The sequence below is a fragment of the Rhinolophus sinicus genome, linkage group LG10 (assembly GCF_036562045.2).
Source record: "Rhinolophus sinicus isolate RSC01 linkage group LG10, ASM3656204v1, whole genome shotgun sequence".
In the NCBI taxonomy this organism is placed as follows: domain Eukaryota; kingdom Metazoa; phylum Chordata; class Mammalia; order Chiroptera; family Rhinolophidae; genus Rhinolophus; species Rhinolophus sinicus.
In genome coordinates, this window is record NC_133759.1 from 94,225,487 (window position 1) to 94,246,128 (window position 20,642).

The 20,642-nt window shown below is 41.6% G+C and overlaps 1 protein-coding gene across 1 annotated transcript in view; it reads left to right on the forward strand.

The window, feature by feature from the left end:
• The window catches only part of ITK (IL2 inducible T cell kinase), a 56,013-nt gene that overhangs the window by 4,309 nt on the left and 31,062 nt on the right, over window positions 1–20,642 (forward strand). Inside the window, exons 2-5 of the mRNA XM_019740282.2 lie at window positions 13,158–13,262; window positions 14,653–14,734; window positions 16,542–16,670; window positions 20,230–20,270. Coding sequence (XP_019595841.2) covers window positions 13,158–13,262; window positions 14,653–14,734; window positions 16,542–16,670; window positions 20,230–20,270 — 357 coding nt within the window. The remainder of the gene's footprint in view (window positions 1–13,157; window positions 13,263–14,652; window positions 14,735–16,541; window positions 16,671–20,229; window positions 20,271–20,642) is intronic.

The window sequence follows — 20,642 nt, forward strand, 5'->3', positions numbered from 1 at the left end:
GCTAGGCTTTGAACAAGGAAGAGGAAGATTCAGGTGGTTGGAATTTTAAGAGTTGGGTCAGAGAGACACGTGTAGGAACCAGGAGATGGGCCAGCCACCCTCACCCCCTTCTTATTTTAGGAGAACCAAGCAACTCTGTTCTTTTTTTTTCCCCCTCCATCCTACCTTCCCTTTCCTTCCCTTATACAGCTAAACCCTTTGTAGATAATATTCTTAAAGCTACCTGAGCATTTTTGCTTTAGACTTTCATCAGTCATGGTCTCTCTCCACTTCATTCCTTCGTGACTGAGTTGCCTTCTAGCTGGGCTCTGGCTGACACTTGATGCTCCATACAATCTATTATCCATGCAAAACCTAGAATGAATTTTAAAAATGACAAAGTGCATATTTCCCCCTACTTTAAAGCCCTCTGTGGCTGTTTAGAGTATTTAAATAAATCTTATCATTTGCAACACTCTTCATTCTGTGGCCCCTACATGTCTTTCCGATTTCACTTCACACCACACTTTCCTGTATCCATCATGCTTCTATCACATTTGCCTTCTTTCTGAGCCTTGAAAACCCCAAGCTAATGCCTCCCCCACCCCAACTCCCACCTCCACGCTAGAGACTTTCTTCCCCTCATCAATGAATTATTAGGCCTGCTGAAGAAAGGAGATCTTCCAGGACCTAATTTTCATCAGTCTGGGTTTGCCTTTAGGAAACTGGGGTGGAGGTTGGGGGAGCCTCACTTAAAGTGATTTAGAGGAGAAAACAGAAGCTCTGAAAGCTTTCCCATACATATGAAATTCCCTTTTTAGAACAAATGTCTACTCAGTGCCTTGAAATTCAGTAAAAAATTGTCAGTATTTTAATAGAATAAGAACCTGATCCTAAGCCTTATGTTGCCATATAATCCCCACTAACCTCAAGTTTTTATACGCTGCTTTCTCACTGTATTTTAATATTTATAAATTTACAAATATAAATTTATTTATTTATCAATATTTAAAAAGTCACAGAAATTATACCTGCTTGTTATAAAAAATTCCAATATAGGACTTTTCCCCTCAAACTTACGTATATGCTGCCAAAGCTTTTGAATTTTAATTTATTTATGTTTACCTAACACTAGCTATATCAAGGAAATGTTTCTATTTTTGGTATGTTTAGATTCCTTCCTTTGTTCAGAAAACATTTCTTGAGTGCCTACTATATGCTCGGTTCTGTGCTATGCTAGGGATACAGTGGTAAATAATAGAGACAATGTACCCACCCTCATAAGCCTATGTGCTGGTGGAAGAGACGGGTATATAAATACATGGGGCAGATATAGACTGTGGTATGTTCGATAGAAAGACTAAGCAGTAGCTGGGGCCGAGGTTGGAAGAAGGATGGTCAGAGAAGTATTTATAGCTGATGTCTGTGGGGACAGCAGATTATACAAGGGGCAAGAGTAGAAGCCAGGAAGCGGTAGAGGCGGATCTGGATGGATGCTTTCTTCTGATCTACTGGGTAGGATGCTGTGAGCAGCTCTGAATTGCCCTTCAGCTATTTTGTGTTTTAACTTTCTTATAGCATCCCTCTCCCTCAGGGTAATTTGTCCAGAATTGTTCTACTCCATATTTTGGTAGAAAAGTGCCTGGTGTCTAACCTGCTTCATAACCAACACTGAGCTCAGGCAGGCTTTAGCAGCAAGGACTGAAAACAAGTGAAATCCACTTTGATTAATCTCAAAAGACAGAGCAGCAAGACTTAGATCCCCATACTGGAAAAAAAAAAAAAAAGAAGAAGAAAGAAAGAAACAATTACATGCAAAATATTCTCTGTAATTCTCTTGTCTGAAGACAGTAGTGTCTCTGTGAGAATGATCTTTTTTCTCATGCAGACATAACTTTCATATAGTTATAAACATAGAGCATGACAATTTCATATTCTATTTTTTCCATATATTCTTTTGCAGATACATTTCCCCACATCTACATGAAATCATTTTCTCATATATATGATTTTCTGATGATCAAGTTGGTTCATTTTAGAGATATACTTATCTGTTTTATATATCTGGACAAATTGATGTATTTATCTGTCATCTATTGTGTGACATTTCAGGTTGTTTCCAGGTATAGTGAAAACATTGAAAAATAATAGTATACCTAACACAGGATTGTCTCCTTTTTAAAATTGGCCCCTTAGGATAGCGTACCACACGTGAGATAACAGTGTCATAGGATAAGAACATTTTATGGCCCTATCATTCATTACTGCATCATCTCCCAAAGAGACTGAAGCAATGTATGGAGACACCAATGTTACTAGAACCATTAGAGAAGATTATGCTTCTAAGAAGGAGCTAATAGAAACAAAAGAATCTCACTGTTGTGATTTTCTTCTTTTTTTCCCCCTTCTTCTGCCTCCCTCCCCTACCCCCACTCCCCATTCCAGTTCAAGCCATTGTTTCTCAGTCTAGTTGTGTAGGACACAGCGCCCTGGCCCATGCTGGTATTATGAGCCTTGCGACTGAGGCAATCAGTCACCGGTCATCTGTCGCCTGCTCACAGCAGCTCAGGGCAGCTCTCGTTGGCTGCCCGCCACTCACGCTGGCCACCAGCTGCTCCTGGCAGCACACAGTAGCCCACAGCAGCTCATGCCGGCCTCCAGCCGCTCATGGCAGCCTAGCTCCAGGGAGAGCCATTGTTCACAATCTTAGCTGTAGAGGGTGCAGCTCACTGGCCCATGTGGGAATCCAACCTACGACCTTGGTGTTAGGAGCACGGCGCTCCAACTACCTGAGCCACCAGGCCGGCCCGTGGTGATTTTCAAGTACACTATTTTTATAGGTTTTGAATGTTATGGTGAGAGAGAGGAAAAATATATAATATTTTATACATGGGGAAAATTATTTGATTTCAAGTCAGTCATAGATATGTAGATGAACCCATCATTTATATAGTGGGATTTAAGGGCTGCTGAAAAGCCTTCTAATCTGCAAAACATCAGTCTCCCCAGTTAATCATTTTAGGGGATTTGAAATGTTCACATGAATGAGCTCTTTGGATTAAATCATCAAGTGTATTAAGAAGCAAATGAAGTACAGGAGGGTATCACATAAGCCATTTTTGATTGCTCTATAGAAGTCAGCTGTAATTTTAGATAAGGCCTAAAGGACTGAAAGTCTCAGACAAGCTGTAATTCTGTAATTCTAGAAAAGTGGGATAAGGTGAGGAAGCAACAACATGACAGTTTAATAGAATGGAGACCTGGAACTAATTAACCTGGGTGACCTTGGTTAATCCCTTATTCTAGCTGACACTTTGTTTTCTTGTCCATAATATCAAGGGATTAGACCAGATCAGTGGTGTCCAAACTTTCCAAAGCATGGAACCCTCTTTTAGTACAAAATCATACCTCTCATCTATATCCCCATATATGAAACAGATAGAAGTGAAAAGGCTCTGGTTGGAGTGAGAACATAAAGTCTGACCTACCCCCTTGGACTTCCCCTTGACCTCAATGCAATGATCACCAAGCTGCCTTCCAATTCTATGATCTGTCTCTCCAGGGTGTAAATTGAATAACAGAAATGAAAAGACAAGAGCCAATTTAGAAAGTCATTTCACCTTGAAGCTTCACCTCTAACACAAACAGTTGGATTGAATGTCCTCTACAGTAGAGCTAAAAAAAAAAGTGGAAACTATGTGATTGTATTTTTCTGCCAAAGATAGGAATTCACAAATAGACATGGAGATTAGCTAAACATGAATGCCTTTCCATGAAGTAATCCCTCTAAGAGATGATTAATAACTGTGTGGCTGATAAGCATGTTGTCAAAATGCAAGCATGACCATAAGGACATACCCTAAAAAGAAGGCAAATGTTTCCAACGTAACCAACATAAAATCTAAAATAATACAAGCCAATATTTAATGAGTACTTGCCGTGTTTCAGGGTACTGGGTTAAGTGCTGTGCATGTATCATATCATAAATATCCACATTCACAATATCCACATGCAGTAGGTCCTATTGCTATCCCCATTTTATTGATGAAAAAACAGAACCTTAAAGAAGCTAAGTGTCTTTTTTGAGGTCACAATCTGGGACAAATATTAAAAAGTTGGATTAAATGTTCTTCAATAGGTATTTTCAGATCTAAGCTTGTTTGGATCTGAGCAGTCTTCTAATAGAAGCTGTGGTGACTGATAAGGGAGAGTTGGGGCAAAGATTCATTGGTGAGTTTCCAACACTGTCTAATGGAGGTTTCCAGTGGGGACCAGCAGGAGTGGTCCGGTTAGCCCAGCAGGCTTACCTGAATGACTGTACTACACCACCACCAATAATCACCAGTATCTTTACAAGGAGAGGACTGAACACGTTCCTATGGATTTCTCTCATTTAACACTCACAACTCTTTGAAGAAGATAAAAGTCAAATTCCGTTTTAGAGAGGAAGCAATTGAGACACAGGGAAGTTATTTGCCCAAAGTCACAACAGTGGCAATAAGAGTAAAAGCAACAGCTTGCTTTGGGATTAGTCATTGCCTGTACTTTGATCCCACACTCATTGTTAGTGTGTCCTTTTCTGAGAGCTCTTTGGGTGCCCAACTAGAATTTAATTCTGTGAGAATTCTCTGAGAAACTGACACAAGCATCGTGGCCATTCTGTGTGTGAGTTTGCCAGTCTCTTACGATTCTGCAGAGTGTGTTTCTGTCCTCCTGGACTCTGTGGGCTGACAAAAATGAGCTTCTGAACTACCTGAGGCTCTGATGCTGGAGTGACCTCTGCCAAGGAAAGGTGCTGTATAAGCCTCAGCTCTATTTAGTTTACCAGACTAGCTTATCATAATAACAGCTGACCCTCATTGGGCACTTCCTGGAAATAACATTCTGGGAAAGCTATTCCCAGAGTGAGTGGCAATACAGAAAGACCACCAGGTAGTGGGTATCAGCCAAGACTAGGGGCCCAGAAAGTGAGATTGAGAGCACTAACACCAAATCTTCCCCTGTTTCACAATCCTTACTGTGGCCAATTTCATGTACAATGATCCAATTATGTGTTTCCCAAATTGGGTTGCACTAGGCACAAGATGGTACGTGGATAAATCTGGTTTTGACATGTTTTTAATTTAATAGTTATATTTATTACAATTTATATTGGAAAAGTGTTTTTAAACTTATGCTAGTACTTTAAAACTTCCTTTGCGAATAAACGTGTTAAATGAGAAAGTAAATTAATTTAAAGAATAATATTAAGTATGTAATGCCATTTGATGGTCTGGATTATGACCAAAATTACATAGGTGATTTGCAATACTTCTGGAAGACCAATCCATGCTAACATGCAAGCAGCTGTATCATTCTTTTTTATGATTACATAATATTTCATTGTATGGATTAAAAAATATTATCTTGATAGACATTTAGTCTGTTTCTAATTACAAACAATGAGGAATGAATAAAATTGTAGGTACACCACTTTCTATATGTATGACTATGTCTGTAACAGGGGTTCTCACCAGGGGCAATTGTGCCCATCATTTGCAAGGTCTGGAGAAATTTGGGGTTGTCATTACTTGGGACAAGGGACATTTGTGGGTAGAGCCAGGGATGCTGCCATGCACAGCACAAACCCACAACAAAAAGTTATCTAGTCCAATACATCAACAGCGACCAGGCGGAGAAGCCTTGGTTTATACAAAACATTTCTAGAAGTGGAATTGCTGTGTCAAAGGATATTCGCATCTGTTATTTTGTTGACCATGACCAAGTTATTCTCCACAGAAACTGTACCAATAAACATCCCCCAGGGCCATGTGTGAGATGTTTGTTTTTTCAAAACCTCCCCAACACTATTATCATATGTCTTGATCTTTGCTAGTCCGACACCTTTAAAACATGGTATCTCGGTATAATGTATCTGCATTTATGTTACTGTAGTGAGTTGGAGCATCTTTTCATATATTTAAGAGCAATTTTATATCCCTTTTGCCCATTTTTCTATAATGCTGCTAGTATTTTCCTTAGTAGTTTGTAGGGGCTCTTTATCTACTAGATAAATACTTTATACTGGCTTTAACTTACCTCTTCATTGTCAAGAGGTTTTTACCCACTGGCCAATCATTCTGGAAATCTCACTCAAATCATTTATATTAAGAGTTTTGTCTTAGGTCCACAAATAACACTTTCTGCTGCACACTTGGTCTTACCTGCTATTCCCTCAGCCAACCAATTAACGAGTATTAATTAATCGCCTCTGTACAAGGAGTTATTTCCTGAAATGCAATGAAATTTTTATTAATTTACATACGTTGGCTACCGACTCTCTAGTGCTTGAAAAGTAGATACAAAAATATACTCCTCCAACTCATTAAAAATCTCATATCACTATTCTGGAAATAAGGAGGCTTTTGAAAGAGTGTTCACAGAGCAGAAACACTGAGAGATAAAATGCACCGGACACCTTGAGGAACTCCTTAGTACTGGTATATAGCACTTCGTGTCTGCATGAGTCCTTTCTCTCTGCCCACCTTTGTAAGCACATTTAAACAAACGTGCTTTCTAAAGGCTGGCATCACTAATATCTTTATCTAATATGAATGAGGATGGAAATTATTCCTGAATTCTTGCTTCACTTCAAAGATAAATATACCCACATAAAAACACAGAGTTGCTTTATTAGAATTTATAAAGATAATGGCTATCACTCAAGAAGACCATGAGAGGACTTGTCATGAACTTGAACCTCCACGGATTCAAAAGAGCAGGTGACAGGTGCTGTCTGGCTGCTGCCTACAGCAAATGGGGTCAGGGGCAAAGAGCTGCCTTGTTTTGCACACCCGGTATTTGATGTGTATCCCTCACCCTTCTCCCCTAGCCAACTGCCAGATTTGTATTACAGTGTCGTGTTTTTAAAAATTGCGGACTGCTTTAAAATTTTATTTTCATTCTTCTGCTTAGTAACTTTACACGCTCACTGTAAAAACTTCAGATATTACAGAAATATTAACTTCCATTATGAAAGTCTGTCATAGTGCCACCCAGAAGGGAGAGCCAGGGCTCGCAGTGCTACTTCTTGTATTATTTCTTTGAGTTTTGCATAAACGAATCCATATTTTATTATATTTTCCCCAAAATGAGATGATGTTTCATCTATTGCTTTAAACCTGCTTTTCACATTGAATACATTTATTTTTGTCCCTCCATATAGATCAACTTTCTCTTTGTTAATGGCTACAGAGTAAACACAGGATAGAGGAATTATAACTAATTTAACTGTTTGTCTTTGATGGATATTTAAATTTCTTTAGGTATGTTTTAGTGTAATACATAATGCCACTATGAATGTCCTTTTATCTACATCGTTATATATTTTGAACAGATGTTTCCATAAGATAAATCCTATAAGGGAAATGTATTTATATATATATAATTAACTGTTTTAAAATACAGGAAAAGAAATACATGTGCACGGTAAAATAGTGAAACAGTATAGGAGTATATGAGGTGAAAAATAAAGCTCTCTTTCTATTTCCTGCTCCCAAACCTCAGTACCACTTGCACGACTATCTGCTCGTAGTAGTTTCTTGTGAAAACATGCATTCATAACTTTCACAGAGGATCACAATTTGCCTTCTGGAATCTGTATGAGATCGTTTTCCTTTCTTTTTCCTTCTTACCTTTTTGTATTTTGTAAAATACTCACTTTTTTCTTTTGGGTAGTCAGGGTGCTACCACCGACAAGATGGCAGACTTGAAGAAAACCTAGCTTGTTTCCCCACTGCACAACCAGCCTCATAGTAAACCACAGTGTGAAAAGCTGAGGTAGGGAAAGCCAGATGACTCTGGTTTCCCATGACTAAAAGGTCTTGTGGAAAAGAGGAAAGAAAAGAAGGCAGATGTGGGGTGGATCATAGTTCCCTGGCTTTAAATTGGCCTAGGAGCCTCCAAATCAGCTCCCTTAGTTCCAGATCTTGCCAGAATTTCAAAGTTTAGTGGTGATAGACTCAGGTGAAAGTGGGTTGGGGAGGGGAGGAAACAGCAACAGCTAATTACAAGTTGCACTTGTGTTTTAGAATATGCTACTTTTTCCATAGAGATAGTAACAAGCACAGCTTTACTGGGTATCAAGCAACATGTTAGGTGACTTCCTGCGGTGCAGGTCATAACCCCACGACACATAACCCCACGACACAGCTGTCAGCATCCCCATTACTCCTGAAGAACTAAAAGAACTACAAAGAGCTAAGAGAACTAAGTTCAGAACTGAGACAACTTGCTCAATATTAACTGTCATCATAGGGATTCAAACCATGGCTTTTCCTTGTTCCAAACCTCTTCTTTCCTCCCCCACAGCTCAAGAGTTACCTTTGTTATAAAAGAAGGCTGAGTGAGTTAGGAGACTGGGAGGGAATTCTAGGGTTGCCTCTAGCATGTTTTGCAGAAGGGAGGAAACTAGAATCCGGAAGACCTCTTGAAACCGATGTTAGAACTGATATTCTGCATTCTTCCAGAGGTGGGGAAAACAACGCCCCAAGTCAATCACTCAAGTTTCATTTCATAGGATATCAGTCTTAATTTCAATTGTGTCATTGTGTGATTTCAGGTTGGTACAATGGCTGTACTATACCCCAGAAGAGACAATGAGCAAAACATTTGAAAAAATGCTTTATTACAATCATCATCAGAAAGATTTCCTAGTCTTAGAGAAACTCTGATAACGGCAGCATGTGGTTACATTTACAGTGTGATCTGGGAAAGTTAAATACTCACTCCCCTTGGTTCCCTTTGAAAAATACTCTCTCAGCTGATGCGTGAAATTCCATTATCAAAGTTTCCTCTTGGCTTAGGTCCTCTAATACAAACTGTTCTAACCCAAACTCCTCTGAAACAAGCTGAGCATTAAGCTGTCAGTAAGTTAAGCCTTTGGTGAATGACTATTTGAGGAAGGTTTTGACAGGAAAGTGGGAGAGGAAGCAAAAAGTTAAAGCCCTCACATTTCCAAAGTGAGAGCACATGTTAGGAAGACCAGGAAACCTGTCATGGTTTTGCTCTGATTTTACAAATAATTGGCAAAATAAACAAATGACTCCGGAAGGTCAAAATCACCAGTACTGACAGTTAAAAATTAATGTTGTATCCCAAATGGTGGTTCTTAGTTACATATTTGCCTGAAAGAAAATCCCCAAAGAAATTGTAGGCACATAAAGCAAGAGAACAAGGTCTTGTTTCATGGGCAGCATTTGGAAAAGGAAAGGAAAGAAACGCTTGAGTGATTTGTTTAATCATTTGAATGATTTTATTTTGCTAGTAGGCTTACGCATATGTCATTCTTTTAAATCCTCTAAATTAACCCATGATTCAGAAACTATTAAAAAAAAAAAAGGCGCTGCCTCAGGTTGCACAGCTGGCCAAGCAGATGTGGGTCAGCCTGACCTGAAAGCTCCATTTTTGTCCCATTCTGCCTCACCAGAGCAGAAAGGTCACATTCTGCTGTTTTTCAGAAGGCTGGGGATGTCCTCTTTCATGGGTATCAGACATACAACTTCTCACTGATGTATCTGCTGGACTAGCCAAGCTGCCAAGGAGCCAATGTTATGGAGCCAGTAGGGGCTACTCTGAGGAACCAGGGAAAATGCTCCCCCTTTGAAATGCAGCATAAGCATTGCCTGACCAAATGGGGCAGAAACAAATCTCTATTGGGTCACAGCTTGAAGAAATCAGTCATGCGATTGATTGTTCAGTGTTGGGTCCAGGGAATAAAAGTCTTCTGTGGAAAGTTGGGGCAAGTACAAAGCCATGACACATAGTCACTAAGCGCTCAGGCTCTGGAGTCATAAGAGTTGAGCTTGTGTGCTGCTCTTCCACTTCAGAGACTCGGCCCCTTTGAACCTCAACTTCCTCACCTGTAAAATGGGGACCCTGGTTAAATAAGATGGCACATTGCATGTGTGAAGTATAGAAAATGCTCAAAAACGTTATCGTCTTTTACTTTTTTCCTGCCTCTCTCTTTGAAAGCCACAACCCCAAATTCTATTTCATACAATATTTTAACATAAAGAGAAAGGAGATACAAAAGTCACTTCCACAAGCTTGACTTTGTACACACATGTGGGCATCAGCTTCCTGTTGGATTGTGTTGGACCCATGCCAGATGTCCGGGGTGAAGCTTAGGAATGGGAGGACAGCTTTGAACATGGCCAAGAGTCAAGGCCCAGGGAGATCCTGTGACTTTCACTTCAAGTGATGCAGACAGAATAACGAGGAAGTACCGAGGGCATGTTTTATTTGGTGTCTCTCTTTCCCTGGTGGCTTTTGTGTGGTTTCCTTGGAAGCTTTTACCCTGGCATTTTTCAGAAATAGTGCAGTTGTTTGGGATGATTACAGGCAATCACCATTTCCCAGAGAAGAAACTGTGTTTAGCTAGTTGACCAGCTGCTCCCCAGTGCCTGGCTCTGGAAAAGCATAGCTGGTTTGTTGTTTACCACGTCTCACATCAGATCTTAAAATATCGAGAAGAATGGCCTGAGGGCCTTTGGAGAGACTGACAAAGCAGGATGGATTGTGAAGGAGGAACCTGAGCACTCATGGGAAAGAGAGAGAGTTTTGACAGTAGAACATGAACTCCATCCAACAGAAGAGCAAACCTGATAGCAGGCTCACCTGACAGATAGTTAAGGTACAAATGTCTTTAAAACTCCATTTCTTTGAACTCAAAGAAATCAAAGGAGATCATCTGAGTTTAGAGAAGTCTTCCTTGGAAATCTTGAAGCCACATTATCCCATAAGGTAGCTACCAACCATGTGTGGTTACAGAGCTCTTGAAATGTGGCAAGTCCAAAATGATACGTGTTTTAAAATACATGATCTCAAAGACTTAGTATTAAAAAGTAATATAGGTCATGAATTTTTTATGGTGATTACATGTGAAAATGATGGTATTTTAGATATACTTATTGGGTTAAATATATTCTTAAACTTAATTTTGTTTCTTTTTGCTTTTTCTGTGTGGCTACTAGAAAATGTTAAATACATAATTGGCTCACATTATGTTTCTATTGGACAGCACTGTGTTAGAATTTCATTTAGAATTTGTATCCCTACTCACGACTCCAGTTACTGTTTAACACCACTTTATACCCTGATTATGATGCTCTCGGGCTATTAATAACAACCACTTATCCAGAACTTTTCTACCCCAGGGCTTTTGCTCTTACAGTTCACTCAAACTAGGATGCTCATTCACCCGGACCTTCTCATGGTGGGCTCCTTTTTCAGCTTTCTGACGTCTTCTCAAATGCGCTCTCTCCAGAGAGGTCTGCTCTGACCACAAGTTGATCACATCATCCTGGTTCTATTTTCTTTATAGCACTTGTTTATATTATCCGCCTTCCCAATAAAACTGTGAGCTCCATGAGAAAGTCTACTACTTTCAGCTCTCTATTTTCTACCCTCAGAACAGTGCCCAGCTTATAGCTGACCCACAATAAATTTTTCCTGAATGGCTACATGCATTAGCCTTAAATCTGAGTGAGACTGTTTAAATTGCATTCCACTTGGCACCCTTTATTCATACCATCTTAACATGAGCACTTGTGGTGGACCAGCCACTGTTCTAGGTCTTGGGGATAGTGACAGATGTCCTGGTCTCCAGTCTCTGGGAGCATAGGATGTGGTGGGTTCCAAGGACAAAAATGTCTGCAAATGGAGTCGCCATATTACTGCCATGAGCTTTTGTTGCATTTCATTGTGTGTCCTACTAAGGAAATAACCCAACAGAGGCTGAAAAACAAGATAACCTCAAAGCTCAGACTTTCTGTTTACCCGTAGCGGCAGATGGTTGTTGGAAAGGCTGCTGCCTGGTACTCTTCTGTTTTTGAAAAACATATTAACCATTCCAAAGACTATGATTATGGGCAGAATCAGGGCATGCATTTCTAGCTTTGGAAGACTATAACTGAGAAGATAGTTTGAGTCCAAAGGGCACGTGTTTTCAGAGGCTTTTAAGGGAAGACTGACCTGTTTATTCATTGCTAGATTACAAAGCGACTGTACACCACTGTGAGGAGCAGATGCTCTTTTTTTGTTTGGATATATCCCACAAATGTGTGTGGGAAAGACAACTGCATTCCAAACGGTTAACCGTGACTACCTCAGGGTTATGGAGAAAGGCAGGATAATAAGACACTATAAATATTTTCGTCACGTACCTCCATATTGGTTTATTTTTGTTACAACGACCATGGAAGATTTTTGTACTTTCGAAATTGAATAAAGTAGATTTTAGAGTGAAAACTTAGAAACACCAGAAAGCTTCCCTGTATTTGATAGGAGGTACTTCTCACATCTTGACATTTTTCATCTCAGTTCTATGCCTCAGCTACTAAAGTAAAGGCCAGCAACCGGGTTGGGTATCAAAAAATAGGAAATAAAGATTGATCTCACTTCTGGGGAATTTGGTGATATTCATGGCTCCCTGAATATCAGCTTAGAGCACTCATATAAAACAACTCTCTTACTATATAGCTCTTCCTTAACCTCTTTAATTGGTAGAGTACCCCTTACTGAGGGCACCTATGATAAGCTAGATAATGTGTTGACATATTCCCATTTTATTTTCTAATCAACCCTTAAATGGTAGGTATTATTGTCCTCCCTTATCAGGTGTGGAAATTGGAGTTCTGGGAGGTTAGGTGAATGGCCCAAGGTCACAGAGCTAGTTAGAGACAGAGCCCAACTTTGAACTTAGCCCTTTCCAAAATTTTGTCCAATTCACCATCATTTGCTATCTCTTTCTAAGGGATAAAATATAATGAAGTAGTTTGCAACTGGTTCCACAGCTGAATTAAACTATCGTCAACGGAAGCCTCATTCTAGGCACTTGTGAAAGGCTTGTGATATCCAAAAGCTTTTCCTTAACTGCCTTTCCCTGGAGCCTGATAGCCCACTGGTAGAATCAGTCCCATTGGGTATAGATGATTCAAAGAGACTGTTCTCCTAGGAGTCTGATCAGAGTGTCCTTCTCAGGCACTGAGGGCCAATAAGTAGATTCTGTATATTTAGGGGGCTGGGGAGGGGTGGAGGTGGGTTGAGGAGGTGGTTTACAAAACTAATGGATCTTATCTAGTAATGGATTTCTGGAAGCAACCTTGACAAAAAGATTGTCTTCTTTTTCTCCCCCACAGAAAAAGCGCACTTTGAAGGGCTCCATTGAACTCTCCCGAATCAAATGTGTCGAGATTGTAAAAAGTGACATTAGCATCCCTTGCCACTATAAATACCCATTTCAGGTAAGTCCATCATGCCTGAGGGGACTAGTTCCTCATTCCTTTTATAATGGTTGAAATTCTCAGTCATTGTAAGAGATGGCTTTGGTCTAGGGTTAGAACTTAGACCAAGACCAGAAGAAAGGTGCTGTGTTCTTCCAATCAATTTCACATTCATTCATTCATTTATTCTACAAATATTAAGCACAAAATCTTGAAAAAGTTGTCATTCCTCATTCTCCTTCCCCTTATGTCTTCCCTGCCTCAAGGAAAGTCCTAATTACTCTGCTCCCGGGGGGAGGAAAAAGACCATCAGGGACCCCAAGCCTAATGTTCTTTAAGTGCAGTTTACTCATGATTTGGGGCAATGGATTGCAATCCTTGGTTAGAAATTGCTTGGAGGTTCTGGGGTCAAAAGAATCAGATTTTACAATCTGAGAACTATTTGGAGTTGTGCTGCCCAACACAGGGGCCAATAGCCAGCCACATGTGGATGTTTAAATTTAATGTGAATTAATTTAAGTTAAACAATATTAAAATTTCAGCTCCCGAGTCACACTAAGCCACATTGAATGAATGAACATTTCACGCGTTCAGTAGCCACACATGGCTAGCAGCTTCTGTATTGGACAGCACAGATGATAGAACACTTCCTTCCCTGCAGAAAGTTCTATTGGACAGAACTGGTGGAGGGTATCTTTAGTCTTTGACATTGTCTAAATCTTACCACTCTTGGCATGTGTGGCTCTGAAGGAGTTGCTATCTCCTTGCACATCACAGGGTGCCATTCTTGTTCGCCAATCTGAGGGGTAAATATTCCATTTTCAGGGTGGCCTAGGAAAGGTCTTTCTTCTTACTGGAAAGGTGATCTCCATGAGTTGGAATTTTCAGTGCAGAAAGTTAAAAAAACAAAAGGAAAACATGTATTTTCCAGTCATTAAAATTGTAATTACAAATGAGTACATGAAAGAAAAAAAAACAACTGGTGAAATTCAAAGATTTGTAATCAAGTTAATAGTACTGGACCTTGTCAGTTTTCTGCTTTTGAACATGTGCTGTGGTTATGTAAACTGTCATCACTGGGGAAAAGTGGGGGGAAAGTGCACGGGAACTCTGGACTATTTTTGGAACTTCTTAGGTGTCTTACATTATTTCAAAATAAGAAGTTTAAAAAATCCCAGTTATATCCTTGCCATCTAATATCTTACTCAATCATATGCCAGAAAGATTTTCTTTAACTGCTGAAAAATTAATATGAGAAATAAACACGCCGTCAAGAGAACTCTTTCTCCAGCTATTTGAATTTAACGATGGCTTAGAAACCCCACTCTCAGCCCAGTAAGCCAGAGGGGCCTGCCATCCATCATCCATCTTTGGGTGTATTGCTCACCTTGAACTCTGTGTGTATCTCCAGGTTGTACATGACAACTACCTCCTGTATGTGTTTGCTCCAGACCGCGAGAGCCGGCAGCGCTGGGTGCTGGCCCTTAAAGAAGGTAATAAACCTCCTGTGCAGTGGAGTTCCTGAGACCCCTTGATCCTCTTGGATTGGGTTCCACAGTACAACAAAGCGTAGCTGAGGGTCAAACATTTCCCCCTTTTGGTGTTGGTGGAAGGTCCCAACTTTTCACTCTGGACACAAGAGGCAACAATAAGTGCAGGGCAGGGTCAGCCAAATCCAGCCCACCTCCTGGTTTTGGAAGGCTCCAAGCTAAGGATGGTCTTTATATTTTTAAATGGTTCCATTTTAAAAGGTTATATAAATAGCTACACAATATGCTAATTTTGCCTGCTGGTGGACAATACCTGAAATATTTACTGGCTGACCCTTTCAGAAGAACTTGGCTAACTGCTGAGATGGGGTGAAAAATAAAAGCATGGGCCCTTGGATGAGATGACCTGGTCTTGACTCCTGGCTCTGCCGCTCACTAGCCATGTGTGCTTGGGCAACGTCCCCAGTTACTTTGTGCTTCAGTTTACACATCTGTTTTTAGAAAGGGGAAAAAAAGAGGGAATAATCATAATAGTAACTGCCTCCAGAACTGTTGTGAGTAATGCCCTTGGGAACTAGCCCGGCCCATAGTCAGCACCCAATAAATGTTAGCCAGCGTTCAACGCTTTCAGATCATTAGTAAAGGTATTTCTTAGGGCTTGCCTTCCTGGCAGCATAATTCGAACCAACCCAGTGTTGAGGTACATGGGATCTGGAGCCAGCTAAGGCGAAAATGCCCGCTCTGCCAATTATTATGTGTGACCTTGGGCAAGTTCCTTGACTTTTCCATGTTTCTACTTCCTCAGCTATAAATTCTGACTAATAATAGTCATAGGGTTATTGTGAGAATTAAATTAGTTATAGCATGGCAGACACTTAGGACAATACCCCCATATACACACAAAAAGCACTCAATCAATATTATTATTATTGTTATTTACCCTGAAGCCCTGGATTTGCAGGAGAACTGGGTTCAAATATTAATCTGTCTCTAAGTAGCTATGAGGACATAAGGGTAAGCAAGCCATTTGGAACCTCAGGAGCCACGATGCCTCTATCTGAAAAATGAGAATAGAAATGCAAGTCTTACCTTCTTCAAGGTGATTTTGAGTTTCAAATAGAATATAAACAGGCAAGTGACGGGTAAACTGGAAAGTGCTCTCAAATATAGCGGTCACAGGACACAGAACAAACACTAAACTATAAAGGAATCAAAAGGGCCCCAACTATGTCCATTAGCTGTTCTCCTTCTGTGAAGGGGTTTTAACTCATAGGACATTAAAGATAGAAGGAGCTTTAAAGATAATCTGTCTAGTTCTCCGGGTCTTATACTTCTTTTTTCAGCAGGAGAGTCTTTTTTTTTTTTTTTTTTTTCCCTACCATAATCTTACTTTAAAGCCACAGATCTAGAAGGGATCAAAACAAAGTTGCTGTGGTTGGAGGCGGGGAATCCCACCCACTCAGCCTCCCCATTACCTCTAAGGCACTTTTGTGGGGCCCACTGGTCCGGTCTAACAGCCTCATTGCACAGTGGGGAAACTGAGGTGCAGGTGAGGGTTTTGTCCAACCTAAGGACACACACCTAACGTGAGTCAGAGCCAGACAAGAACCCAGGTCTGCTGATGCCTAAATCCAACACACACTTCTCTATAAATGTATATACGCCCAGGGAAAGGCCATTTTTCTTACTCTTCTGAGTACTAGTCACTGAGGCTCACACAGCTAGGGCCAGTCTCCAGGAGTTATAAAGTGGGTGGCCCTGGATAGGCTGATCTGGAAATAACTCTTCTGCTGGTACCAACCCCTTTCAGAAACAAGGAATAATAACAGTTTGGTGCCCAAGTATCATCCTAATTTCTGGATGGACGGGAGGTGGAGGTGCTGTGCTCAGATGGAGAAGCTTGCAGTGGGCTGTGCCCAGTACGATCCAACCAAGAACGGTAAGACAGTGAGAATTCCCTTTCTTCTTTGTAAAATGAACGCCCTTTCCACTACGTAGTAGAAAGTAAAAGCTCTCAGCTTCCCATCATCAGGGGTGTCAGAGACTGAATGCAAAATTCTTCATTTTCAGAATTTTCACAGGGAAACCATCCACCTCTACTCCCTGTGTATTGATTTTTTTTTTGTCTCAAAGCTTATGGTCATTATACCTCTTTGCCCTTGGACCAGCAGCATCAACATCACCTGGGGCTAGTTAGAAATGCAGATTCTCTGGCCCCATCCCTGGTCTACTGGATCAGAAATTGTATTTTTAAAAGAGCCCCAGAAGATCTGTGTGCACAGGAATGGATGAGAAGCACTGCTACCACCTTGAAGTTAGGAGATTTGAATGGCATGATTTACTTAAATCTTAACTTGTAGAGACAGCCTTAATAGGTCTATGCTATTTGTTTTTTGCAGTATTGTTACAGCACACGTGTGTTTAATTACACAAGTTCAACTCTCTACATTGGTGGAGTGGGAGAAAGTGAAAGCCTAATAACTATTTATTTTACATTGTGGCTTCTCTCTATCTCCCCTTCAAACCTGCCCTTGACCTCTCAGAGAAAAGGAGGCTATCGCCTACATGCAAAGTCAAAACAAAAGACGTTGTTTCTTGACATTTGAGGGCAAAGGCCCAGGTCCTGGGGATTGGAGCACAACTTGATTTTATCTTATGTGTGATGATTTTGGGACCGAACCCCCGATGAATGCAGCTTCCCTCTGGCGTACTTTTACATGCGCTATGCACCCGTTCATCGGAACCATCTGGGGTAGATGCTGTGATGTTAAAGAAAGAGAAGGCTTGAGCAGTTCAGTATGCTCAAAGTCACACAGGTAGGACGTGCTCTGCAAAACCACTGTTGAATAGGAACAATGGATCATATGGATTGTTTTGCTTTCATTCCCCTCTCCTCTCAACCTCTCTTACCTTAGTTATGTTTTCTCATCCGGCAGTTTCTTTTTTTGCACTAAAACCTAATAGCGCAAATTGACAACCCAAAGCGGATGTGCTAAATGTAACACACGGCTGGGTTTTACATGGCTTCCTGAGTCATAGCCTCTTTCCACTTTTAAAAACCATCACTTCTTACCCTCTACCTTGGAAGAGAAAGTTCAAGGTTATCAGTCCCTGGGCCCAGAAGAAGAATATTTATTTGTTTTAGGAGTCAATGATCCTCTGATTAGCCTTGTTGACCATACTCTCAAAGGTACTTAATGAAAAGGAAAGCGAAGGTTTTATACAGGTGGAACCCACCGCCATGATGGGATGGCATCGCCTGGCCTCTGTGAGTGAAAACCCTTTCCAAGCCAGAAACCTGGTCTCCAAATTCCTGCCAGCACCTTGCTGTGGGCCCTTGGATGTGTCACTTGGCCATCAAAGGCCCTAACATCCTCATCTCTAAAACGGTAGGGGAAGTCTTAGAGACCCTAACATGAAATATTTGCTAAGCCCCCTTCCAGTTTTGAAATTCTGTGAATCTGTTTCCATTTGGCTGTTTTCGCTGTGCATGTCGTAGCTGTTCCCCTTCCGGATGCTCAGTATTTCCCTCCACTAGGTGGTAGGTACATGACTGAGGCACGAGGAGCATCTAAATGACTCCCAAGGACAACGCTTGGGGAGGGTTGGTCATGCTGAGCTTCTCCCCACATGAAGCCAGCGGCCTAACAACTGGATAGTCACTCTGCTAATGGTTCTGCTTTTGAGTTGCCACCTACGGCCACCACCCCCTGAGCATGTTCTCATTCTACTCTTTGGATTTGGTTTAAATAATCTCATGTACCAGAGCTTTGACAGAATTGAGGGCAGAGTTTCTGAGAAGCACACTCCGCTGTACACACAGCAAATGATCATTTGTTCTGGGTGAAGCCTCACCCAGATTCCGGGGTTGGGCACACATACAATGCAGGGTCTAAAAGCACAGGGCAATAAAAACCAGTAACACTTACAGTGAGTCCTAGTCCCATCACTTTTTTGCTATGTGACTTCATGTGTGTTACTTAACCTCTCTGAGTCCCTGAGCCAGTTTCTTCATCTGCAAAATGGGGACAAATGATATTAAGTAGCTACTTTGTGGGGTTCCTGGGAGACTCAGTGAGGCTGTGGAAAGCTCTTAGCACAGCTACTGGCACTTACCGAGCTCGCAGTCAATGGCAATTGTGTCTACCAGTCTTTCTTATTTGTGGGCAGAAGAATGTGGAGCTGAGACATAGCCATAGGTGTGTGCATGCCTGAGAAGCAGGAGACATAATTGAGTGAAAAATGGACCCTGCTATACTCAACCCACAGAAACACTCATTTATGCCACCAGAACTGGCTCTGATCTCACCACATACCAACTTCTCACAGAGGGAGAGGAAGGAAGGGCAGAGCAAGGCCAGAGGAAGAAGAAAGAGAGGGCAGTTACAGAATGTTCAGGGCCAGACGGTGCCGAAAGCTGGTATGTGGTGGACCCGGTTAGAACGCCAGTCTCCTGAGTCCAAGCTGAGTAGGAACCACGCTTCCTACCATGTTGACTTTGCTTTTTCTCTGTTAATTGCATACCCAGTATCCACCCTGCCCTTGCTCTAGGCGTTAACTCAGGGGCTGGGCTCCAGTGTCGATGTGTGAACCTCCTCTTACCACATCCCTGACGTGAGGTGTCCAACTTTAAGTCAACCTCGTGCAGAAATAAGGAGCTCAGCACCTGCTTATGCAGCCCAGTCCCTTCTTATCTCTGATTATAAAAGAAGTCTTCGAACTGAGTGGGGCACCTGTGTACCACGTCCTATATGACGCCTGCTCCCAGAAACACAACTTTGGGTCATGGAATCCAGGCCTGAGCTTTTCAGGGCCTCAGAGGTGAAATGCTGGCAGATAGTGATGAAGAGATGAAGGAAAAGGAGAGAGGGAGAGAAAAAAGAGCAAAGAAAGGAGGGAAGAAGGAACAGAGAGAGGAGAGATAAAAAGATGAAGACATAGAGACACAAAGAGATAAATGGGGGGGTGCTGTTTGAGGGATAACTCATATTCAGAAGCCTAAAGTAACTAAAAGTGGCTTCCAGCCTCTCAAAAAGCAACACGATGACCTCCCCCTCACCCACCCCCTCCACACGCCCACAAAAGCATCAGGAAGCCAGTGAGTCACCGTTCCCCTGAGTCACCCATTCCCACTCCTGGGCTTAGCAGGTGCCTTCATGGAAGTCTCCAGGCCTGCAGGGAATGATACAAGCCTAAGCCTCTCTGTCAGCAACCATTGGGTTAGTCTTTGCTCGGAATACAGAGAAAGAGGCCCAGAATTTTGGCTTCTGAAAGTTCCTGGCATCTCCTAAAACACAGAATCAGGAACCAGCAGGCTGAAAGAGATACAACAGAGAGGTTCTGACAAGGCCGAATTTTGTTTCCTGGTGTCTCACAATCTCCTTCTGGCCCCTTTTCTTCTGCTGTTCTCCTCCCGGCCCCTTTTCTCTGAAAAGCCCCCTCACTGCTCACCTCCGGTTGGGGATATTCAGTTTCTTTTTCTGTTTTTCTCGTTTTAGCATCAAAGAAGCCTCTTCCTCCTACTCCTGAAGACAACAGGGTGAGTGAGAGCTCACGCTCTGGGCACAGGTGGGCCCACAGCGCTGAGGGCTGCTTCACTGACGTGTTCCCACTCGGCATTTTCCCCATCTTCCTGGATTTCTCAAATCCTGGGCAAATGCAACAGATTGCTGTGATTCAGCTGAATTCAACATATTGAGTTTTGGGGGCCTGAACTGGCTCATGAGGCTGTCCATGTAAAAGGACCACTTGCCTGTTAAATCGTCACCTCACTTTATTCACTCAGCACCTATTGGTAATAAACTACGCATCCAACCACCTGACCACTTTGGAGTAGAAGAACAGCTCAGCTCTGTGTAAAAGGGCATATTTACACCTTGACATACAGGGCCTTTGGAAGCATGCCGTTGAT